This window comes from Mercenaria mercenaria, chromosome 19, assembly GCF_021730395.1.
Source record: "Mercenaria mercenaria strain notata chromosome 19, MADL_Memer_1, whole genome shotgun sequence".
NCBI lineage: Eukaryota > Metazoa > Mollusca > Bivalvia > Venerida > Veneridae > Mercenaria > Mercenaria mercenaria.
In genome coordinates this window covers 22268777-22296072 of record NC_069379.1, presented here as the reverse complement: position 1 = coordinate 22296072, position 27296 = coordinate 22268777, and the positions used below count along the sequence as shown (strand labels likewise).

Genomic DNA, 27296 nt, shown 5'->3' with positions numbered 1-27296 from the left:
TAAGTGTGAGTATGACCTGAATTTGGTTATTTATGTGGGCTGTAGGACCAAAAATGTTGTTTATTAAGGTTTTAAGTTTAAAACTAAAGGCCATATAAGGGACAATTTCATTTTTATATAGGTCAGTTTGTAAATCTTGCAGATAGATTGTTGACAGTGAGTATGAACTAAATCAGGTCAACGTGTACTGTAGTCGAGACAGTAAATTTTGTATGGTCACGGACTGCTCAATCGCTATATGCCCTGGGGCATAAGAATGGCATAGTTCGAGGAATATTTCTGCCCAAGTTATGGCCTTTATGCCATATGATGTGGCGGTAGGTGATGACACGGAACAAAAGTTTTAAGATGAATCAAATCCAAGTAATAACAGAAATAGAGCAAAACTGTGACCTTCAAGATGTTTAAAGATATATAATACCTTGTGTTCGTGCTGCAGGCTGATACTGCTGTCTGTAAACCCTTTTAGGAATAAAGCCAAACCAAAGTCTAAAAGTTACATTTTGTATAACCCCCTGGTTGCAATAAAAGTGTATATACAACTTAAAATTCATTTATTTTCAGATTCATTTACTCTCATTCTAACTTAAGGTTATCAATCCATATTTCTAACAATACGTGCAATTATCAAATCTTTCTTTCCTGAAACAGATTTGATTTATTCACTGGAAAGTTTATTGATTAGTGATCAATCAATTCAAATTTCAGAAATATGGTTTACCAATATTTCAGCTAATGAGATTTATCAATCCATATTTCAGTTAATGAGGATCAAGTATGAATCCATATTTCATCTTATATGATGTTTATCAACCTGTATTTCTGCTTATGACATTACCAATACATACTTCAACTAGTTACATTTTACAATTCATATTTTTCTATGTATGCTAATCAACTCATATTTCAGCTTATGACATTTATCAATCTATATTTTGATTAAGTATATTTTTCTCTCCATATTTCATCTGATTATGTTCACCAATCCATATTTTAGCTTAAACATATTTCAACTAATGACATTTATCAATCCATATTTCAGCTTATGACATAATATCTATCCATTTTTTAACTTATCATGTTTATCAATCATACTTCAACTTATGATCTTAATTAATCCATATTTTAGCTTATGATGATGATCAATCCACAGTTCAGCTCTTCTTTATCAGTCCACATTTCAGCTTTTAAAATCAATCTACAACAGTCACTAACAGAGTGTTTAAATAAAGGAATATCACATATTATCACAGAATAGCACACAGATCTACTTGCACCTAAGCCATTATGTTTTGGTTAACCACTAGGACGGATTTATCAACTGGATATTAACACCTTTGTTCTTAATCTGTGCTTGGAGTCCTGATGTCATTTTACAAATATCTAAATATATCAATAGATATTGTAGTTTTAACAGATTCAATAACTTTTCTGTAAGATTCATTGTGTTGAAAGATGGTCAGGTTATCCAGCTGCCGCCTGGTTGAGGGGGCACTAACACAGCTAACAGTGAGTTCCAATAATGATTTAACTTCCCCATTCCAAAGCTTTGACAAACTCTTCCTCTGAGAAGGCCAGCATCTTGGCTGCCTCTACATGCATCTGTAAAACAATAACATAGCACATCAATATACATGTTCATACAGATTTTCTGTGAAATTCATTTACTTTCTATAGGTTTTATATACATCGCCTACACAAATACACCAAACTCAAACATGAGCCAGAATATAACTTTCCCTAACTTAAGTACAAAAGATGCCCACAATCATGTTCTTGTTAATGCTAGTTCTGATAATGCTAGTTCTGACAATGCTATACCATAAAATGGGAGGTTATTGTATTCAAAATGTTCGAAGTTAAATCAAACTTACTTGTCAACCTTTAATGTAGGGATAAAACAATGTTCTTTCATGATAAATATCTCCAGTATTCCAAGAGACTGGCTGGTGCCCTAGCTCATTAAGGCAAGTGTACCAATGTATCCCAAGGGACTGAGTGATGCCCTAGCTCATTAGGGCAAGTGTAACAATGAATCTCAAGGGACTGGCTGGTGCCCTAGCTCATTAGGGCAAGTGTACCAATTTATCCCAAGGAATGGCTGGTGCCCTAGCTCATTAGGGCAAATGTACCAATGTCTCCCAAATGACTGGCTGGTGCCCATGATCATTGGGGCAAGTGTACCAATGTATCCCTAGAGACTAGCTGATGTTATTGGAGCAAGTGTACCAATGTATCCTAATGGACAGGCTGGTGCCCTAGCTCATTAGTGTAAGTGTACCAATGTATCCCAAGGGACTGGCTGGTGTCCTACTCATTAGGGCAAGTTAGTGTACCAATGTATCCCAAGGGACTGGCTGGTGACCTACTCATTAGGGCAAGTGTACCAATGTATCCCAAGGGACTGGCTGGTGACCTACTCGTTAGGGCAAGTGTACCAATGTATCCCAAGGGACTGGCTGGTGACCTACTCATTAGGGCAAGTGTACCAATGTATCCCAAGGGACTGGCTGGTGACCTACTCATTAGGGAAAGTGTAAAAACTGACACAATTTAAGCATGCCCATGTACTTCAAAAATACCCATGTACCACTAATGAAAATTCAGTTCTTAATTATAAATACCCATTATATCCTGAATTTGAACATACAGGCTTTGCTACTAGCATTACATTTTTTTCAAGTAAAAACACACCTTTTGTCTCTTCAAAATATCAATCAATTTCAGCTGTTTCTTGAAACCTGCCATCAACTCATTCTTCTGTTTCTCCAGTCGCTTGTTGTCTGCAAGCAGCTGATCTACCTTGCGCTTTTCATGGTCCGCTGTCTCCTACAGTAAGATATGAATGTTTTCTTATACTTCATATATGACTATTGTTTCAAGAGGTTACATTTTTCATATCAAGTGCTCTGTCTGTGGGTGCAAAATGCAAACCAGAGTTATGGCTCTTGGCCTATGTACTCTCCTAATGATGATAAACAAGTTAGCAAAGTTTCAAAGCTATTGCTCAAAGAGTATTCAAGTAAAATGGACCAAAACTAAAATTTTAACCATGAAATTCATGTATGAAAAGGGACATAATTCTGACAAATTGCAAGCAAGAGACATGGCTCTTGCCCAACATACTCACCTAATGATGATTATCAAGTCTGCAAAGTTTCAAAGCTATAGCTAAGTGAGAATTATGGTTCCTGGCTTACTGTACATACACATCAAATGATAGTAAACAAGCTTCAAAGCTATAGCTCACATTGTTTTTGAGAAAATGTGGACCTCATCAAAAATCTTAACCTATGCTGATGCCGACAATAAAGTGACAACAATACCTTGTACATTTGTTTTTTTCAAAAATCAGATCAGCTAAAAATAAACTTATCATTTGCAGATTTACTGGTAGCACAGGAACTCACTCACTGCAATACAGTGACTCACTGGAAGCAACACAGGAACTCACTCGCAGCAATACGGTGACTCACTGGAAGCAACACAGGAACTCACTCGCAGCAATACGGTGACTCACTGGAAGCAACACAGAAACTCACTCGCAGCAATACGGTGACTCACTGGAAGCAACACAGAGACTCACTCGAGCAATACAAGTGCTCTGCTTGAGTGCAATGCAAATCAGAGTTATGGCTCATGGCCAATGTACTCTACTGAGAAAACAAGTTAGCAAGTTCAACAGCATTGCTCAAAGAGTATTCAAGAAGACAAAACTAGAATCTACCATGAAATTCATGTTGAAAGGGACTAATTCTGACAAATTGCAAGCAAGGACATGTCTTGCACATACTCACTAATGATGATTATCAAGTCTGCAAATTTCAAAGCTATAGCTAAGGAGAATTATGGTTCCTGCTTCACTGTACATACAACAATGATAGTAAACAAGCTTCAAGCTATAGCTCACATGTTGAGAAATGGGAACTCATCAAAATCTTAACCTATGCTGATGCCACAATAAATGACACAATACTTGTACATTTTTTCAAATAGACAGCTAAAAAGAAACTGACATTTGCAGATCTCAATGGTAGCACAGGAACTCACTCACTGCAATACAGTGACTCACTGGAAGCAACACAGGAACTCACTCACAGCAATATGGTGACTCACTGGAAGCAACACAGGAACTCACTCGCAGCAATACGTGACTCACTGGAAGCAACACAGGAACTCACTCGCAGCAATACGTGACTCACTGGAAGCAACACAGGAACTCACTCGCAGCAATACGTGACTCAATGGAAGCAACACAGGAACTCACTCGCAGCAATACGTGACTCATGGAAGCAACACAGGAACTCACTCGCAGCAATACGTGACTCAATGGAAGCAACACAGGAACTCACTCGCAGCAATACGTGACTCAATGGAAGCAACACAGGAACTCACTCGCAGCAATACGTGACTCAATGGAAGCAACACAGGAACTCACTCGCAGCAATACGTGACTCAATGGAAGCAACACAGGAACTCACTCGCAGCAATACGTGACTCAATGGAAGCAACACAGGAACTCACTCGCAGCAATACGTGACTCACTGGAAGCAACACAGGAACTCACTCGCAGCAATACGTGACTCAATGGAAGCAATACAGGAACTCACTCATAGCAATTCACTGACTCACCGGTAGCAATACAGGCCCTCACTCATAGCAATTCAGTGACTCACTGGTAGCAATGTGTTCACCTATAGTAATACATTGACTCACTCATAGCAATACAGTGACTCATTGAAGCAATAAAGGAATTCACTCATAGCAATACAGAGACTCACTAGAAGCAATACAGGAACACACTTAAGGCAATATAGTAACTCACTAGAAGCAATACTGTGACTCACTAGAAGCAATACTGTGACTCACTAGAAGCAATACTGTGATTCACTAGAAGCAATACTGTGACTCACTGGAAGCAATATAGAGTTACTCACAAATAACAATACAGAGACTCAATGGAAGTAATACAGTGACTCACTAGAAGCAATACTGTCACTCACTAGAAACAATGCTGTGACTCACTATCTAGCAATACTGTGACTCACTAGAAGCAATACTGTGATTCACTAGAAGCAATACAGTGACTCACTGGAAGCAATACTGTGACTCACTAGAAGCAATACTGTGACTCACTGGAAGCAATACTGTGACTCACTGGAAGCAATACAGTGACTCACTAGAAGCAATACTGTGACTCACTGGAAGCAATATAGAGTTACTCACAAATAACAATACAGCGACTCAATGGAAGCAATACAGTGACTCACAGGATTCCCTACAAACACCGGAGGGCGTTGCAGATCTAGATAACTGTTTTTTGTTTTTGTCTTTTTCCTACATACCCTTGAGGATGTTTTAGATCTCGACAACTGTTCCTTATATTTCTCTATTTCCTCCAGTGCCCTGTTCAGCCTGACTTCTGTAGCACCCTGTGTTGTTGCTTGCTGTTTCTGATTTCGTTTCATCTGCTCAAGTTCCTGAAAAGCATCAACAATACTGCTTACCGGGGTATATAACTTAAAATAATGGAACCAATGCTTCATGCTGTATACATACCAATACTCAGCCGTGTATTTGTCTTACTTTATAGTATCAAAAAATGTCACATCTGCTTATACTGTTATACAGCGTTATAACAAATTTCTGTTGGCAATATTTACCAATCCTCAAGTTTTTGCCAAGGCTTCAACTCATCACCTAACAGCCCTGCCTTCAGAATTCAGTTTATGTACTTATTGGTCAGAATTCAATGACACTATCCTAAATGAATGTACATATTGCTCAGGATTCAATGACACTAGCATACAACACAATAGTAAGGTACAAGTGGACATCATCTGGACCTTACTTTACAAGACACGTTTTTAACATATCTTACACATCACTTTGATATAACGTGTGAAGACCTATTGAATGTCAGGTAGCAGGGACCCATTTTTCATCATTAAAAGATCTGATGCAAGTTTACAACAAATTCTGAAAACATTTAATTTTGCAGGCATCAAATATTGTGGTTTAAGCTAAAAAGTTGTGAACTCATGACCTACAAAATGACTGAAATGTGGAAATTTCATTTGTTTATAAAAATTTTGTTCGCATCACTAACTCCTGAAAAATTTAATGCCTCATAATCAATAAAGGTTTCATAATATCATCAAATATGCTTTTATTCAAAAGTTAACTGCTTTTATAATCAAACATTGACAAATTTGACAAAAAAGATCATTTATACTTATCAATATAACTTATCAGAGACATTATTTACCTTTCTTGTAGAGGAGAGCTGAGTTTCTAAACTTTCAGTTTTAGTTTTACTATCATCAGCTATCTTTTTAAATTTATCAATCTGTTGAGTTTGTGCAGCATTTGTTCTTGTCAGTCGTCCTCTCTCATCTTCTAGTTCTTTCACATGCACGGACAAACTGCTGTTCTCTTCCTCCTGTAATATAGTTAATAGTCACAGTCATTTCTTTAGTTGTTTACAGATTTTTGTACAAATTTAAAACACCTAAAATCGGACTTTGCAAAATTTGTTTTAAGGGAGCTCTTCATTACAAAATATTTTATTGTCAGTTATTCACTACTGAGAACTTCTAATTCTTGAAAAGTGCACACAAGTCATATGACAGTGTTTATAACAACACCACTTTACCCTAAATATCTACCTTAGGTTACCTCTAAAACTCTTCCAAACTTATAAAATCCAAAGTCATCATGACTGGATACTCTGATTTTTAGCTCCACTATTCGGAGAATAGAGGGGCTATACTACTCGCCCCGGCGTTGGCGGCGTCGTAACCCTTCTTGGTTAAAGTTTTTCGGCAACCTTTGTTTTTCTGTCATATCTTTGTTACTACTGGACGGATAGCTCAGTGGTTTGCACACTGGCCTTCCAATCCTGAGGTCGGGGGTTCGATCCCCGGCAGCTACTTGGGAATTTTCAGAAACGCTTTTCAGTGTCTCCCACCCAACTAGAGGTGTACTGGTCAGGAACCCAGGCAATCCTTGCGTGTATCAGTGCTATACACTGGGCACGTTAAAGAACCAGGCTGTTTATTCGCAACGAGCTAGGCTAAGTTAGCCGGACAAGCCTGTATCTGATTTCTGATCTCTCTGTCGTGGGGGTTTTGTCTCACTCTGTCCCTCTGGTCAGATCGCTCTGTGTCTGTACTAGTAGTGGATGAATTATGTGCCCTGTGTGGCTGCATTTGAACTATATAAAGCGCCTTTGAACATGAAATTGATCATGAAAAGGGCGCTATAGAAATCTGGTATAATAATAATAATAATATTGCTTATATCTTACTGTAACTTCACATAAACATTGTCCAGTATACAAACAATACATGTGTAGGGGCTGAGCCCATTATACCCAAGGTCAAGGTCACCAAGCTGTTATACTTAGGTCATTTTTAAGGTTAAGGTTTTTCGGCAACCTTTGTTTTTCTGTCATACCTTTGTTACTATTGCTTATATCTTACTGTAACTTCACATAAACATTGTCCAGTATACAAACAATATATGTGCAGGGGCTGAGCCCATTATACCCAAGGTCAAGGTCACCAAGCTGTTATAATCAGGTTATTTTTAAGGTTAAAGTTTTTTGGCAACCTTTGTTTTTCTGTCATATCTTTGTTACTATTGCTTATATCTAACTGTAACTTTACATAAACATTGTCCAGCATACAAACAAAGAATGTATAGGGACTGGGCCCATTATACCCAAGGTCAAGGTCACCAAGGTCTTATACTTAGGTTATTTTTAAGGTTAAAGTTTTTCGACAACCTTTGTTTTTCTGTCATATCTTTGTTACTTTTGCTTATATCATACTGTAAGTTCACATAAACATTGTCCAGCATACAAACAAAGTATGTGTAGGGGCTGGGCCCATTATACCCAAGGTCAAGGTCACCAAGGAGTTAGAATTATTTTCATGTTAATTTTTTTCGAAAGCTTCGTTTATAGACATATCTTTGGTACTTTAAAAGATAATGACTTGAAATTAAAAGTATTTGTTTATAGTCATCTGCATGTGTGGCTACATACCCCATAACTCTAATTGTGTTTTTGACAGAATTATGCCTCTTTTGTACTTAAACTTTTTTGCAATCTTCGCTTTCTGGATACTACTTTAATGCAATAAAAGATAAAGACTTGAAGGTTAGAGACCACCAATTGTTTTCCCATAGACTTACATTGTAACATTATGGCGTGTACGGCCTTCCATACATCGAAACATGTATATCTAATTACAAGTTTTTCAAGAACTATCTTAGTTCTACCAAAATATCAGACGAAAAACATATGAATAGTGATACTTTATTTAAGTAATTTTCGTGTGAATGAGATGACCCCCTGTTTACATTATTGACATGGCGGGAGAAATTTGTTTGATAAAACTTTTTTTCAATACACATAAAATGTAGCAAATTTTGTCAAAATGTATGATAAAATACTGTAAATGCAGTGAAAAAATATCAATTTTGAAAAAATAATCCCTTCCTGGGTTTGTTTACATGACTGACCAATCAGAACGCACAGACGTTACCTTATTCCCAGGTATACACTTACCTCATTCCCAGTAAGTTCCCTGTACTTTTTTGAATCGGTGGTCTCTGACCTATAGATGAATGTTTCGTATCACGTTTTCCAATTTTACAGTGATATTGTGAAACATGATCCAATACCAAATGCCTTACAAAGTTTCATCAAGAAATGTTCAGTTTTAAGGAAGATATGGACAGTTTACTGAGGTCACCCCCTGTCGATTTATATGCCCAGACTCAGTCCCTGTCGTCGTCAGGTTGCATTTTTTCGTGAAAATTTCAGTTATCTGCATTTGATTTGCCTTGGAAGTTGAAATACGATTCATTCCGTAAAAAATAGAAATAAGGTCTAATAATTTTGATCTTTCTCTAACATTACAGAGATAAAAATGATCCTTTTTGGCCCAAAAGCTCAGATAAAAATGGGCACACCTGTTAAAAAAAAGAGGCCAAAATTTTAAAAAAAGATCAAATTTCACGCTTATTTTTGCACAAAAACGTCTTTCTACATCAATTACAACAGATTTGTGGCCATTTACATTACCTGTGATGGCTTCCGACGAAAGTCATGTTTTAGCTCTATTATAGGTTAGAGACCACCAATTGTTTTCCCATAGACTTACATTGTAACATTATGGCGTGTACGGCCTTCCATACATCGAAACATGTATATCTAATTACAAGTTTTTCAAGAACTATCTTAGTTCTACCAAAATATTGGACGAAAAACATATGAATAGTGATACTTTATTTAAGTAATTTTTGTGTGAATGAGATGACCCCCTGTTTACATAATTGACATGGTGGGAGAAATTCGTTTGATAAAACTTTTTTTCAATACACATAAAATGTAGCAAACTTTGTCAAAATGTATGATAAAATACTGTAAATGCAGTGAAAAAATATCAATTTTGAAAAAATAATCACTTCCTGGGTTTGTTTACATGACTGACCAATCAGAATGCACAGACGTTACCTTATTCCCAGGTATACACTTACTTCATTCCCAGTAAGTTCCCTGTACTATTTTGAATTGGTGGTCTCTGACCTGAAACTTAACGTATCTTTATCATCATCATCTGCATGTGTGGTAACAATCCCCATAACTCTGATTTGTATTTTTGACCGAATTATGCCCCTTTTATACTTAAATTTTTTACAAACTTCGTTTTCCATACATAAATTTGGTACTATATAAGATAATGACTTGAAACTCAAAATACCAGTATCTTTATCATCATCATCTGCATGTGTTGTAACAATCCTAATAACTCAAATTTGTGTATTTGATGGAATTATGCCCCTTGGTGTATCTTCCTTTTAAAGTAGAGGTCTCTTATTCAGACATATATTTATTTTACTGTCAAATCCCCGAATAGTGGAGCGTGCTGTCTTATGGACAGCTCTTGTTGTACAGGTAGTCAATGATAAAATAACAGCAGTTTAATTAACTTAATGTGAAAAATATTACACAGACAAAACAATATGATTTTACTCTATTTTCGCACCTATTTGACCTAATCAGGTGTGTACCTATCAATATACAGGTTTGCAAGGGAATCTTCATCAATTTCTGAGGTAAAATGTTTGTTTAATGCTGTTAACTTATTGTTTAGCTTCATCTTAACTCCTAATGCGACTGTTATTTATTTGAAATGCATTTATCTATGGTGTACCATTTAGGTCAAAGGTATACTTCACGTCCGCACATATACTTTGAAGTAGAGAAGAAGAGTTTCAACCCAAATAGTACACCATAATTTAGTACTACGCTACAGGTAGAAACTTTTTCAAACAAGCTTGACTTCTGAATGCTTCTCTAATCTAGCTGTCCTTCACTTTCTAATCTTGGATAAACTCTCTTGTACATGAAATTTGTTAAAAAATGAAACTTCTCATATCTCTTTTCACAAGTCAAGATATAAAACAACTTAGTTCCAAAAAACTTTTTTTTTCGCCACTATCAGGACTTTACCTTGGACCCCCTTTGAGTCCCACATACCCCTCCCATGTCAGCAAATTCAGACTTACAATATCCTTCCTGTGTATCTGCAAATCAGTGCTAACAGATCTATCATACAACAGAAATAAAATGTTTAATTACCTTTTTACTGATCTCCTGACCGAGCCTATCCATCTCTTCCTGCATAACTCTTAGTTTTGCTTTCAAAAATCTTATCTGGGCCTCTGTGAAAATAAATAATATACTTTCATTTTCTTCATGATTTCTGGGACATGACGAGGAAGTCGAGCAAAGGGCCATGCTCGAATGATCCGAGTTCCAGAGAATGAAGTTTAACTGTAGTTGAATATGGTGACAGAATCATTATACTTCTTTCTAATTCCTAACCGGTCAGCTCTGTAGTTAAAAAGGAAACACACAGGAGACTGTATGCAAAACAGAATTGCTATCAAGAAATGAACATTGGCTTGGTATATGAAGGGATAGTGTGCATTACCTGAGCCCATATCTTGTGCAGCACTTGGTAATACATCATCTTGGATATCATCCTCGGATATATCTACACCTTCCATATTGTCTACAACATTCTGTAATGAGAAATCCTTGTATTCTGTTAGAAACGCATCGTCCACAACAGCCACATCATCTATGTTACTTCTTCCAGATTTTAACCTTGCCCTGAAAGTGAGAATATATGAACCATACTATCATTATACAGAATCATGGCAGTCTGCAATGTTATATAATAATATCTCTATATTTGTACCAAAAATGGAATAGTTTTAGTAAGTATTTCAGTCTCATCCAAATGTTTTTTGCGTCTGTTGGGTTTAATGTTGCACCAACACAAATCAGGTCATATGGCAACTTTTCCAGCTTTTGATAGTGGATGGAGACCTTGGGTGCCCCTCCATGCATTATTTCATTATGGGCGGGCACATAGGTAGAACTACCAACCTTCCGTAAGCCAGCTGGATGGCTTCTTCACATGAAGAATTCTACACCTCCAGTGAGGCTCGAACCCACATAGGTGAGGGGCAAATGATTTAAAGTCAGTGACCGTAACCACTTGGTCATGGGGGCCTAATCACTTGGTCATGGGGGCCTAATCACTTGGTCATGGGGGCCTAATCACTTGGTCATGGGGGCTAATCACTTGGTCATGGGGCCTAATCACTTGGTCATGGGGGCCTAATCACTTGTCATGGGGCTAATCACTTGTCATGGGGGCCTAATCACTTGGTCATGGGGGCCTAACCACTTGGTCATGGGGGCCTAACCACTTGGTCATGGGGGCCTAACACTTGGTCATGGGGGCCTAATCACTTGGTCATGGGGGCCTAATCACTTGTCATGGGGCCTAATCACTTGGTCATGGGGGCCTAATCACTTGGTCATGGGGGCCTAATCACTTGGTCATGGGGGCCTAATCACTTGGTCATGGGGGCCTAATCACTTGGTCATGGGGGCCTAATCACTTGGTCATGGGGGCCTAATCACTTGGTCATGGGGGCCTAACCACTTGGTCATGGGGGCCTAACCACTTGGTCATGGGGGCCTAACCACTTGGTCATGGGGGCCTAATCACTTGGTCATGGGGGCCTAATCACTTGGTCATGGGGGCCTAATCACTTGGTCATGGGGGCCTAATCACTTGGTCATGGGGGCCTAATCACTTGGTCATGGGGGCCTAACACTTGTCATGGGGCCTAATCACTTGGTCATGGGGGCCTAATCACTTGGTCATGGGGCCTAACACTTGGTCATGGGGCCTAATCACTTGGTCATGGGGGCCTAATCACTTGGTCATGGGGGCCTAATCACTTGGTCTTGGGGCCTAACACTTGGTCATGGGGCCTAATCACTTGGTCATGGGGGCCTAATCACTTGGTCATGGGGGCCTAATCACTTGGTCATGGGGGCCTAATCACTTGGTCTTGGGGGCCTAATCACTTGGTCATGGGGGCCTAATCACTTGGTCATGGGGGCCTAATCACTTGGTCATGGGGGCCTAACCACTTGGTCATGGGGGCCTAATCACTTGGTCACAGAGGCTCCCTCTAAACCAAATGATTTTAGTTAAACTCTAGTATAAAAGAAATGATGCTGACTACATTCTGTATATACTGAAAAAGACTCTCTGCAACAATAATGTCTAACTTATTTTCTTAAATGATGTTACATGGATAAATATACAATAAAAATGAAGTCAACAAACAAATGATACTGAACAAAATACTTGACAATATCTCTCTAATTTGAATTAACAGCAAAATATCCAATTGTGTAATAGTTTTGTTCAGTATATTTAGCACATTCTAGAATCATTCACCGACATCCTTGAAAAGTTTCTCCCAAGAAATTAGACACAATTCACTTGAACTGCTTGCTCAGCATTCAAAGACAAAACTGGTCAAAAAATATATAAATTATTTTTAGATATTTTCTGTTTCAGTGTAAGTTCAAAATATCTTTCAGTTTCACCAAGTAAACACCTGATACAATTTCATCACAAATTGCATAGCAGCAAGTGAAAATGTATAACATGATAGTGTTCACAAGTGTAAGATTTTGAGCTGTTAAAAAAAATATTATGCCCCCCAAACCCGCTTTCTCTGTCCGACCATCCCGCATTTCTTGTCCGGAATATTTCTCAACCACTGGATGGAATTTAGAGAAACTTCATAGGAAGCTTCACTATGTGCATTAACTTTTGTCTTTGTGTTCCAGTCGGATGATTTTTCACAGAGTTATTGCAGTTTGTTTATTCAATAGTAGGATACTATAGTACAATTCTGGTCCCACAAATATATGAAGCTTCACTCTCTAGAGGAGATGCATATATTGTCTTTGTGTTCCTTTCGGATGATTTTTCATTGAGTTATTGCCCTTTGATTATTCAACAGTAGTATACTATAGTACAATTCTTGTCCGGAGTATTTCTCAGCAACCACTGGTTGGAATTTAGCCATACTTCATAGGAAGCTTCATCATCAAGAGGAAATGCACATTTTATCTTCTTGTTTCAGCAGGATGATTTTATTACAAGATATTGCCCTTTGATTATTCAACAGTAGTATATTATAATACAATTCTTGTCCGAAGTATTTCTCAGCACTGGTTGGAATTTAGCAATACTTCATAGGAAGCTTTACTAAAGGAGATATGCATATTATCTTCGTGTTTCAGCTGGATAATTTTTCACTGATTTATTGCCCTTTGATTATTCAATATTAGTCTATAGCTCCATCATAGTCAGGAGTATTTGTCAGCAACCACTGCCTGGAATTCAGCAAATATTCATAGGACGCTTCGCTCTCAAGAGGAGGTCGCATATTTTCTTCATTATACGATGAAATGAGTGCAAATTTTGGGGAGCATCTATCAGTTTTACTGATATTTCTTGTTCTTTCATGTCTTTCAAAATTTATCCAAAATTTATCACCTAACTTCACAGTCTGCTTTAAAGTGTCAGGCAAGGGAAATATGTGTGAAATTGGGCAAGAAGCTTTTTATAAGTTTCCCCTAAATACATAATAAACACTATACATATGCAATACATACAAGGAAAATTGACCACACCCTATGGTGGCCATTTTTTGACTAATTAAATTAATCTGAACACTCTTCGTAGAGTGTCCTCATTAAAAATATTTTATTTAAGTTACACTGCCCATGGCCAGCAGTTCCTAAAAGGAAGGCTTTATGTTTACAAATAATACACAGAGAAAACCTGCCGCATGTACTGGTGGCCATGTTTTTTTAAACTAAAGAATGATCTGAGGGAAGTTGGTAATGATCACCTAAAAAACATTTGTGCAAAGTGAATTTAAAATTGAATAAAGTAATTGATTTCAGAGAAGATTTTGAAAGTTTTCCATACAGCCATAGTGTGAGAGCATGCATGTGTGTAAGCTTATTTTATAGACACAAATGGCTGACCACTCCAGAAAACTGTTAGTAATTTTTAGTGGGAGGATAATGCAAGATACAGAAGATGCTCCAATTCCAGAAGCTTCCCTGGTTCTTCAGCATGCAAGGTGTAAAAAAATCCATATATAGGACTTGACTGGTTGTTTTTTGTACTCCATTATATACCAGAAGTTCTACTTACTTTGCAGAGGTAGGCTTTTTGTTAGTAGACTGTGGTCGTGACTGGTTGTTTCTTGACTGTGCTCTAGACTGGTTTGTTGATTTAGCTGCTGACAGTGGTCGTGCTGAAGTTGGCTGAATGCATATAACATAACATTGATAGGAGATATCTGTGATATTTTACACATTGTTCATAACAAGAAAAACTGTCTTATCTAAATTTTTTATTGTCGATCATCTATTAGTGGAAAACTAAATAAAATTGTTTGACCACTGATATAATTATTCAAATGTGACTTTGACCTTGGACCTAGAGATCTGGACTGTGTGTGTACTTCATTGTACTATGAAAATCTGTACCAGTACAAACCTGTTCTCCGCAAGTAACTGCCAGCTTCCCCACATGAATCAGAGGCAGATGTCAAATGATGTCAGACGTCTTTTATCAAATCGTCACGGAGAACATACACCCCGCCCGTGGATCAAACTCGCGACCTCGCGATCCACGCTCTCCCTATTGAGCTAAGCGAAAGAAAAGGAAAACTGACCAACAAACTGACTGAATGGTAGATGTCAATTACTCAAATATAGACCTATTATACTTCATATCTAGGGGTATAATACCACCTATCTTTGATTAACCACTGATTGATCTATTTTGAGAATCGTTCACTTACCTTAGATTGTGAACTGCTTGGCCTGTTTTCATTGGCTGACACATAATCATCATCAAAGGCTCTGAAATACACACTGACATTTTTAACGTTACTCATTCACTTTGAGTTGACTAACTTTCATGTTCATTTCTTGATAAAAGCAAGTAAATGGACAATATTCATCAACATCAACATTATACAAGATTTTGTATGAAAGTAACTACAAACCTCTGCAAAGCTCAAGCTACATAGATTCATTATCACAACTATTGTTGAAGTGAACTTCAGAAGTACAAGTCTAAACTGCAGACTTGGATTTATAATGAATACCGGTCTTGGGTCCTTGGTCTGTGACCACTTTCAAATCTCAAGCTGTACAATTTCCTAGTAATTTAAAAAAAAAAACAAGAGCTGTCTCCGTAGGATGACACATGCCCCCGATGGCACTTTGAATGAATATTTATGGCCGATGTTAGAGTTTAGGACCTTTGACCTACAGAGCTGGGTCTTGCGCGCGACACATCGTCTTACTGTGTCACACATTCATGCATAGTTATTTTAAAATCCATGCATGAATGACAAAGATATGGACCGGACATGCCCATCAATGCACTATCATGAAAAATGATCTTTAACGTCTAAGTGTGACCTTGACCTTTGAGCTACGGACCTGGGTCTTGCGTGTGACACGTCGTCTTACTGTGGTACACATTCATGCCAAGTTATTTGAAAATCCATCCATCGATGACAAAGATATGGACCGGACACGCCCATCAATGCACTATCCTTTAACGTCTAAGTGTGACCTTGACCTTTGAGCTACGGACCTGGGTCTTGCGCACTGCATGTCGTCTTACTGTGGTACACATTCATGCCAAGTTATTTGAAAATCCATCCATCGATGACAAAGATATGGGACCGGACACGCCCATCAATGCACTATCCTTTAACGTCTAAGTGTGACCTTGACCTTTGAGCTACGGACCTGGGTCTTGCGCACTGCACGTCGTCTTACTGTGGTACACATTCATGCCAAGTTATTTGAAAATCCATCCATCGATGACAAAGATATGGACCGGACACGCCCATCAATGCACTATCCTTTAACGTCTAAGTGTGACCTTGACCTTTGAGCTACGGACCTGGGTCTTGCGCACTGCACGTCGTCTTACTGTGGTACACATTCATGCCAAGTTATTTGAAAATCCATCCATCGATGACAAAGATATGGACCGGACACGAAAATTGCAGACAGACCGACAGACTGACAGACTGACAGACCGACAGACAGACAGACGGTTCAAAAACTATATGCCTCCCTTCGGGGGCATAAAAATGCGTATTTGTTACATACTTCTACAAGCTATCATTTTCATGCAAAAGTTTAACTTATTTTCAAGTCAAAAGTGGATCATAACTTGTATTAACCAAATCAAGAGTTACTCAGCTTGGTTAACTTAGTATGTCTGATGACTGGGAAGCATTTATAAATGCAATCCAATACATGCACTTGTACCTAAGATAGCTAAGTCAAGAAAGGACCATAACTTGCATTAATTTCAAGCCAGAGTTATCTTACATAGTTGTTATAGTAGGTTTGATGACTAGGAAGCCTTGTGTAAAGTTTCAATTCAATACATTTACTTCTGACTGAGATACAGCTTGGAAGTTAGTTGCACGCAAAACTTTCACTGAATTTTCTAAGTCAGAAAAGGGCCATAATTTTGCATTTAATTCAACCAAAAGTTATTTTGCCTATTTATTTCAGTAGGTTTGATTTCTAGAAAGCCTGTGTGAAGTTTCAGTACATTACATACAATGCAGTTAGAACTTGATCTTGCATATAAAACTTTAGCCAAGGTGTGACACCAATGTCTATGCTGAATCTTGGACGAGTAGATCAGCTTTCAGTATTCTCGTAATAGTCAAATTAATATTCTTACTTGAGGAATTCATCTGTATTAATCTTTTCCAGCAGTTTTGGTTCATTCAATATTGAATCCTGACCTTTCTGAAATCAAAATGAGTTCATACAATTAGTCAATTACAATAATATTGAACATAAACATTATACAGATCTCTACCAATATCTGATTCAAAACTGTGCCTTCACAGTTATAATGTTTGTTCATACCACCAACTCATAATCCAATATCCACTGTTATTTACTGTGGTTTTTTGTTGACGACACAATACCACAAGTTTACAGATTCTTTCTGGCAAAGGACTTCTGTATGATTTACACACTGTTCCCAAGTCCAAACAATACAAACAATGAAAACTACAAATTTGAGGAAGAAGGGAGCTAACCTTGACTTGTTTGAGAATAGTCAGACAATACTGACATAATCAAGTCTACATTTCTGTGTAATAATAGGTTATTAGCTTTGTATCTGGAAATATGCATGAGTTCTGCAGCGGAAATACTGTGCAACTTTAGGAGCGCAATATTCTTCCACTAAAGAATAAGTGGATATTTCCCAATGAAAGATAATACCGGTAACCTTTCTATTACATACATGTCTACATGTATAAATGTAATGTATATATTATGAATTTGTTCAACAGCCTGAATAAGATTGACAATACTGAACTAAATAAAAGAATTAATGCAACAACACACATTAAATTACATCATGCACCAAATACGAAATTCAGGCGTCAATGTATGGAAAAATATTGACCTTTCCAGTACCATTGTAACTTAACGGGAACTAGAAACGAGTATGTAGTAATAGCTGAGATGGCTGTTTGAAATGCACAGCTCAGTCACTGTCCCAACAAAAACCACAAAAAATACTAGAACAGTATATACTTGGAGTTTTAAGGGGATTTTATGGTAGCCAGAACTGCTGATCCATGTTTAATGTCATACTGTTTTAGTTGTTTTCTCCATGGTATCTACTTTTCTGTGCTATGTATGATCTGCAAGTTCCTTTGGTATTCCTTGGTTTTCAAGGGGTTTCCTCATAATCCAATAAACAGCTAATTTCTTCAACGGATTTTGTAATAATATTTGTAGTCTGTGTGGAAGGTACAGTTTCTTTTGTGGAGACATTATTTGGAATCATGACCTGTTTATCAGCTGAAGAAAGAATGATCACTATGCTTATATGCCGGGCCCAAACTGATACCACTTATAGTGATATGTTAAAAAACATCACAAACAGACACTTGATTTCCTTCTCTTTTACAAAGAACACTGCATGGCATTAGTGGACAGACCCTTACTCTATATCAAACATTCAACATCACATTGTGAATACTACATGCTTGAACCCTGAACTTCCAGAACTTCAAAAACACACAGTGACTACTACACTACCGTACCCAGAACTTCAACAACACATAGGTCATACCACACTATTGAACCCTAAACTTCGATACCACACCTTGAATTCTGAACTTCAACAACTGCCACCTGATGAACTTCAGCAACAGACTGCTGGTTACATCAAGCTGTCTACATCAATGTCTCATGAAGACTGAGCACACCAACACATCACACTTATGAACCTTGAACTTCAACATTACATAGGTGACACAACACTCTTGAACCTTGAACTTCAACATCACATAGGTGACACAACACTCTTGAACCTTGAACTTCAACATCACATTGGTGACACAACACTCCTGAACCTTCAACTTCAACATCACATTGGTGACACAACACTCTTGAACCTTCAACTTCAACATCACATTGGTGGCACAACACTCTTGAACATTCAACTTCAACATCACATTGGTGGCACAACACTCTTGAACCTTCAACTTCAACATCACACTGGTGGCACAACACTCTTGAACCTTCAACTTCAACATCATATTGGTGGCACAACACAAATGAACCTTCAACTTCAACATCACATTGGTGGCACAACACTCCAGAACCTTCAACTTGAACATCACATTGGTGACACAACACTCTTGAACCTTCAACTTCAACATCACACTGGTGACACAACACTCTTGAACCTTCAGCTTCAACATCACACTGGTGGCACAACACTCTTGAACCTTGAACTTCAACATCACATTGGTGACACAACACTCTTGAACCTTCAACTTCAACATCACACTGGTGGCACAACACTCTTGAACCTTGAACTTCAACATCACACTGGTGGCACAACACTCATGAACCTTGAACTTCAACATCACACTGGTGGCACAACACTCTTGAACATTCAACTTCAACATCACACTGGTGGCACAACACTCATGAACATTGAACTTCAACATCACACTGGTGACACAACACTCTTGAACCTTGAACTTCAACATCACACTGGTGGCACAACACTCATGAACCTTGAACTTCAACATCACACTGGTGCCACAACACTCTTGAACCTTCAACTTCAACATCACACTGGTGCCACAACACTCTTGAACCTTGAACTTCAACATCACACTGGTGCCACAACACTCTTGAACCTTGAACTTCAGCATCACACTGGTGACACAACACTCATGAACCTTGAACTTCAGCATCACATTGGTGGCACAACACTCATGAACCTTGAACTTCAGCATCACATTGGTGGCACAACACTCTTGAACCTTGAACTTCAACATCACATTGGTGGCACAACACTCATGAACCTTGAATTTCAACATCACATTGGTGGCACAACACAAATGAACCTTTAACTTCAACATCACACTGGTGGCACAACACTCTTGGACCTTCAACTTCAACATCACACTGGTGACACAACACTCTTGGACCTTCAACTTCAACATCACACTGGTGGCATAACACTCTTGAACCTTCAACTTCAACATCACATTGGTGATACATTACACTCTTGAACCTTGAACTTCAACAACACATTGGTAATACAACACTCTTGACCCTTGAATTTCAACAACACATTGGTCATTCCACTCTCTTGAACCCTTAATTTATCCTTGGTGATACCACATTCTTGAAACCAGATATGCAACATCACACAGGTGATACCACACCCCTGAACGTCAATGACCAACTGGTGAAACCACACTTCTGAACCCTGAACCTCCAACAACAGCTGCTTAATTCACCTAATCTCTAACAGATATCAAAAGCTGCATGGACCATGTTGTATTACAGTTCTACTACATAAACAAAACAAGGTTAACCCAACTTATTTGAAATAGATACTGTGTGATGATGCAATTTTTTGCAGAACAAGAGCTGTCCGTAAGACAGCCAAGCTTGACTATTTGAAATATTGTCCCAGAAACAGGAAAATATTACCCAAAAAGGTTAAATGTCAAAAGAGTTCTAAGTTCAAAAGGGGACATAATTTGACCAAAATACATATCAGAGTTATGGGACTTGCTGCTATCAACTAGTTTTATAACTCCGAAGGCACATGTGAAGTTTCAATTCAATATCTGCATTACTTTTGGAGATAGTAACTTGCATGTAAAATTTTAACCAGAATTTTCTAAGTCCAAAAGGGGGCATAATTTGCCCAAAATACATGTCAGAGTTATGGGACTTGACCCAGTGAGGTTGGTAATTGATCTAGAAAAGGAAATAATAAGTTTCAAATCTATATGCCTTTTAGTAATATCTGTATGTACTTGCACGCAAAACTTTAACCAGGATTTTCTAAGTCCAAAAGGGGGCATAATTTGCTCAAAATACATGTCAGAGTTATGGGACTTGACCCAGAGAGGTTGGTAAGTGACCTAGAAAAAGAAAAAATAAGTTTCAAAGCTATATGCCTTTAAATGATAGCTGTATGTACTTGCATGCAAAAACTTAACCAAGGTGTGACGCTGACACCAGGGTGAGTAGAATAGCTTGACTATTCGAAGAATAGTCAAGCTAAAAATGTATTGCCAGCAGTAATATTGTATGTTTATGACTGAATAGCAATATTATACTTCCCAAGAAAAACTTTCATGCATTTTTGTAACATACAGTCTCCAACTATTTCACAGACAGCATGTTTCTAGTAAGAGGGTTGTATACCATATCACTTACCAGAACATCTTCAGCTTCTCTCACCAGATTGGCTGTTTTTGCTTCCAACTCTGCATTCAACTTTCTGTAGTGAAAAAAGTCATCGAAAGTTTTAATATCAGACTCGCCCAAATAAATTTTTATAGCTACACCTCTCCTGATCTATCTTTAAGTGTTCATAAACATCTTGTTTAGATCAAACCAATATGCTTAGATACTGGTTTGTCAGTAAATAAGCTCCCAGAGAACATCTGTGTTAGAGATGCTAAGTAAACTCATAATCAGAAAAAATATAGCCACTTTGTTTAATTGTGACATCTAAAGTATATTATTTTCAATTAGTATCTAAATCATTTTCTCCGTTTAAATGTAGCCTAGAAAATAGATGCACTACTCAACCTGACAAGTATCATATGAAAACTAGTTGTCCTTTTTTGTGATCACAGATTTTAACAATTTATCTCAAAAATTCAATATAAACAAGAGTGCCAGACTGTCACAAAATAGGCCCGTCATCGAACTTGGTCTAGTTCAAGGGCCATAATCCAAGAGTGCCCAGGGTGATTTGGCTGATTATCGCACTTGGCCGAAATATTATGCCCAGAAACATTGTCAGACAGTTTAGTGAAAACCGGATGAAAACTGTTTGACTTAGATAGTGGACAAGGCTAAATTGGCAGTTTTTCGAGTAATTCAAGGGCCATAATCCAAGAGTGCCTGGGGCGATTTGGCTGGTTATCAAACCTGGCCGAGATATTATGCCCACAAACATTGTCAGCAAGTTTGGCGAAGATCAGATGAAAAATGTTTGACTTAGATAGTGGACAAGGCTAAATTCGCAGTTTTTCGAGTAATTCAAGGGCCATAATCCAAGAGTGCCTGGGGCGATTTGGCTGGTTATCAAATTTGGCTGAGATATTATGCCCACAAACATTGTCAGCAAGTTTGGTGAAGATCGGATGAAAACTGTTTGACTTAGAGAGTGGACATGCTTTGGACGCCGTTCGCCTGCCACACGCCAAGGGTGTTCATATAATATGCCCCGCTCTTGCAGAGACAGGCGTATAAAAAAAGATTGCCAAACTGTAACAATATATACCAGCTATAGCAAACTACCTTTTACTTTTAAAATACTCCCTTGACCATACTAGTTGTTAATTTTCTCAACATAGAATAATTCAATGGACGGAGCAGCAAGGACTATCTGGCTAGTTATCGAACTTGGCCAGGATAATATGCTCATAAACTTTCTTACTAAGTTTGATGAGTATGAGATAAGAACTGTTCAACTTTTATGGACTCTGCCTGCCTGTTATTAAACAGGATATGTTAATTTTCTTATTTTTAAGTATCGGCTGAGACTATCCAGCTGGTCATTGAGTTTGTTCACGATATAATTTATAATGTCCCTAAATATTGTGAACACCTTTGGAGAACAAATAACATCTGGCTGATACATTACGTCCATAAAGAAGTTTGGTGAACATTGGATAACTCCAGAGACAGGAAGACCCTATGTGCCCCTCTGGGTATCATTTCATCACAAGCAGACTAAGCACCATGGTAAAACCACCCACCAACATTGAATGGCTTCCTCACATGAAGAATTCTACACCTCAAGCGTGACTCGAACCCACATTCACAAACGGCAAGTGATGCGAAGTCCGCAACCTTACCAACTCGGCCCCTAAACACTATGACCATGTTAGGTGAACACTGGATACTGCTCAATTTCTTTCTACCAATCAAAGGGAAAAACTCTGTTTTTACTTGAGCAAGGGGATTAACACTATACGTAAGCAAAGGTCAGGTGCTTAATAATAATTACGTGAGGTTTGGTGATTCTAGCTAAAATACTTTTTGAATAATAAGCATTTTCAATTTGGGATGGACAAAGCCGAATTAATAGAAATTATTTTCTTCTGCAAATAATTTACTTTATTTTGCAAGAAAAAGCTGTCAACACCGTTGCTATGCAGTTACGTCATGATCACTAGGCAACTGGTGATCTTCGGATATTATCGTCCGTTATGCATGGTTTCTAGCCAGCATGCTATCATTAAGCCGGGTATCAGTTCTACCAACGGTATATAAGCACCAAAAGTCCATGCAAATTTCTCTTTCTCGATTCAACATCGAAGATAAACTACTCTGCTAAAAGCTCGATTTCCCATCCCACCCACCCAAAATTGTTTACAAATCGTTGTTTTGCTACGATTTTTCATTTAGACATCATATTTATACATAAATTTAATTATATAATGATTCTTTCTTTGCTCTGCTCTGCTGTGTTTTAATGTATTTTTCAGAGTCTTCTTGCTAATATGCGGAAATGGCAACATCATTTACCAGACAAGAGGTATCAAGTGAACGATCTGTCACTCATGAAGTTGTAGACATTCAGACATTCTCATCACTTCAGAAACTGTGATAAGTGTAAAATACTAAATAATAAACGTCTATAGTGCTTTGCACATTAGTGAACTTTATATTGTGTTTGTTGAATTGTTATTAGGAAGGACATTCAGGACAGTATTTGTGGGAAGTTGTTTGCTATAACTTATACAGTCTGTAGACATGTATATCTATGGATGTGAACACTTTTTGTAATTGCATTCTTTGTGATGAATGTTTGCATAAGGATTCTATAACTGATGTGTAATAACTGTTCATAATAGTCTTTGAGAAACTGAATATAAAAGATGATTGTCAATTCTTTTCAGTAAATTACTCTATTGTCATATAACACTGTCACTTATCGTAAAAATTCTATCGGTCGAGGGTTGAACGTGCGAGCCAGCAAAATTCACTGCTTATACACAAAATTATTTTATTATTTGATATTGTATGGTATCTGTCTGTCGAATTTTCTCCTGAATCGATGTTGGGGCCTTGGCCTCATTCCCGTCGGTTTGGGGGCCTATTCGACTGACGTATTTATAGTAATAATACACAGCGTAATTTGAATCGCGGTTAGATAAATTTTGACTGTAAGCCTGCAATTCTGTTTGCGTTTCTAGGTTTTGTCCAAGTGATCTGGCAATCCTAGCTTACTTAGTTTACTGTTGCACTTGCCATATTGGCCTAGTTTGCGTAGTTTATTGTTGCACTTGCCAAGTTTTTTTACTTGACTGGTTTCAAGTAAATTTGCGTCTTTGCCCATGGATTCCAATGATAGCTTGCCTTATTCGCAACAGGTTTTGCCATTGGCTTATTTTGCTATTTATGTCGGACAGTTGCTTCGGCACTCCCTGACTGTCATAATATTGCAGGCTTGGACAGTTGCTTCGGCACTCACTGTCATAATATTGCAGTCTCGTTACTCGTTTTTATGGACAAAAATTTGCTTCGATCCGCACTTCGATTTTACTCATTCAGGCTCGCTGGTTCTTCTCGACCGACTGTGTTTGGACAGTTGCTCCGGCACTCCTTGTCCAAACATTAAGTGGCCTTAAACCTCCAAACTTACCATAATAATGTTATTATCTACATTACTTGTTACCCCTGGTGATAAATGTCATATGATGTAATGTTTAACATGATTCTTACTGAATAATAATGATAAATCGTTAAGTATTTTGTTTTATTTACTTTCGAATGATAAAATAATATCCCTCCACCTTCACCAGGTGATAAATAGACTCACCGCTGCAAAGAAAGAGTTCTAGATGTGAGCTAGATACAATATAGGTTGTTATTTCAACTGTTATAAAGTATCACATGCTTAAATAGTCACAAGTCTGACAACAGAAAAGAAAGATTTCAAAGGGAGATAAGCATACTTGTACTCCTCCTCACGGCTTGCCAGGTTACGTACACTCTGACTGTCACCCTCATTTTTCACACTTCCCGTTGCTGACCGTCTTCCAGCTCCACTTAAATTTGATCCTGGACGACCCTAAAAATAACAACAAACAAGTTGATCTTAACATATTTTATAACTTCCAGTCTTATATATCCTAAGTATACTTAAATTCTTGGATTTGCAAGAACTCTCAATGTAGATTACACTACTATAAAAGCACAAAAAAATTGGATTTTTTAAAATTCTAAATCATTTTTCTTGCATGTAACAAAACATTCTCAATATCTGTTCATTTTGGGTGAGAAGACTATATAAGGCTATATCAGGTTTTCATATCATTGAAATGCTCTTAAGAACTGAAAATGATGTCTTAAGATTTAATTGTCTATATGAAATAAAGAAGGAACTGAATAAGTATAATGTAACATAGAAGTAATGGCATACAAACATCATATCAACAATTTTGAACATAACAAAATCAATTCTAATACTTCACAATTTTAAGAAGAGTCGTTTTCAGAAAACAAAAGGTAAGATCTTTTCACAGTCTGAGGGAAAAAAAACATGGTATGACTAACTTGTTCACTTAATTCTTTGATTTTTGGGATCAGGGTAAAAGACAATTCAGTTTACTATGGGAAAACCGACGTTTTTTTCCTTCAAAAGTTAATGTATACAAGAACATCATGTCAAAGTAAACATATCTATTATATACCTAGATACAAGATTGGTTTCCCATTAGTTACAATGCTCAATTATTCTCTATAAAAAGGTTATGTCTTGAAAAGAAATTCCAAGTTTACTATTATGCCTGAACACTGTCACATCTTAATGTTGCGCTGACATATCATCAAAATATGCTGATGTCTTGAGGTTAAGCATGACAAAACACAGGCTTAATGTGTTGTTAAAACTACTGAAAAGACATGAAATGAAAAGAAACTTTGCAGGCCTGGATCTAGAAATGTTTATAAGGGATACAAGCTGATAACAAAGGCATCATCGTTAAGATGCATAGTGCTGAGTGTGGGTGTAACAGGAAGGTATTACCTATTGCAATTAAAAACAAGAGCTGTCCCTAAGACAACGCGCTCGACTTTTCTCAGTGCTTGATTCTGAATTAGAGCTTTGCCAGTAAAAAGAAATTCCAAGTTAAAAAGGGACATAACTCTGTCAAAATTCAAATCAGAGTTATGGGGTTTGTTTCTCCTGGTGTAGACTATGATGGTAAATAAGTGCTTTAAGTTTCAAGTTATTCACTTATTCTTCGAACAGTTGAGCTAAAAATGCACCAGGGGCCACCATCTCATACCTGTTTTTCGAAAAGGAGAGACCTCTGCCCTCCCCTCCAGCCCCCACTTAACACAAGCGGAAGGCCCTCACCTATACCTACCCCCAATCAGTGCTATGTGCCTAGCCGATGTTGCCTTAGTTCAAAACTGGTGCCCCCCTATTCAAATATTTCTGGATCCGGGCCTGAGCCCCCTCATATTTTATCCAATGAAACATGTTTACATTTTGTACATGCTTCAGCGAAAACGTCAACAACTAGAACAGAAGCAATAACAACTGGCGTCCCTCAACGTGTATGCGCAAGCCGACAGACGCATGCAGGTACATGTTACAATCACTTACGAGAGGGGGGTAATTGCCGTTTGAGACAGTGCGTCGGTGTTTTCTCATGCATTACATCGATAATTTTGTGTGTAGTTTGACGAAAATTTTCTGGAAATTCTTACTTGTCCATCTGGCAAGAAAACATTCTAAAAGAAGTTGTACGAAACCAAAAAAATGGTTATCCCGGCCAATCGGACAACCACTAATATCACAGACTGTAGCATCTGCAACTTAGATATGATTTATAACATTCAGAGGGGATGACAAATTTAAAGTTCTGTTATATCTCATAATTTATGTATTTTCATTCATTGACAATGAAGGTATGAACTAACTTGGTACGAATTTATCAATATAACTTGGTACGAATTTATCAATATTATCATTCAACACCTACATTATATTGGTACCCAAGATATCTAAAGAGAGAAACCATTAAAACCAAATATAAATCAAGTAATAAATACTCAAATTAGTAATAATAATAATTCACTACCGAATTTACGCGTTTTTGTTGTTCACTCATTTCCAATTTTTGCCGAAACTAGCAATGTTGACTTACGGCAGTAAACATTGATGTCGTAAAACATTGCGTGGTGCGAGAATCAATAAACTTTCCATTTTGAAATAAATACGTGCGTAAGTAATTGT

General features: G+C 37.6%; 1 protein-coding gene across 1 annotated transcript; it reads right to left on the bottom strand.

The window, feature by feature from the left end:
• Positions 1-537: 537 nt before the first annotated feature.
• On the bottom strand, positions 538-27296 carry LOC123542345 (testis-expressed protein 9-like). Its single transcript, XM_045328152.2, has 12 exons — positions 27142-27296; positions 25006-25121; positions 21245-21308; positions 17205-17272; positions 15283-15343; positions 14628-14740; positions 11010-11191; positions 10655-10737; positions 6269-6442; positions 5346-5480; positions 2695-2829; positions 538-1602 (listed from the first exon to the last, which is right to left on the bottom strand). Exons 1-12 carry the CDS (start codon positions 27169-27171, stop codon positions 1528-1530), a joined length of 1236 nt encoding a protein of 411 aa, XP_045184087.2. The 5' UTR covers positions 27172-27296; the 3' UTR covers positions 538-1527.

Excerpts from the sequence above, each read along its gene's own strand:
- LOC123542345 (XM_045328152.2), bottom strand. The coding sequence starts at position 27,171 with ATGAGTGAACAACAAAAACGCGTAAATTCG. Across the intron at positions 5,481-6,268 it reads AGCTCTCCTCTACAAGAAAG|GAACTTGAGCAGATGAAACG; the intron begins GTAAATAATGTC and ends GATGCTTTTCAG. Across the intron at positions 1,603-2,694 it reads ATATTTTGAAGAGACAAAAG|ATGCATGTAGAGGCAGCCAA; the intron begins GTGTGTTTTTAC and ends ATTGTTTTACAG.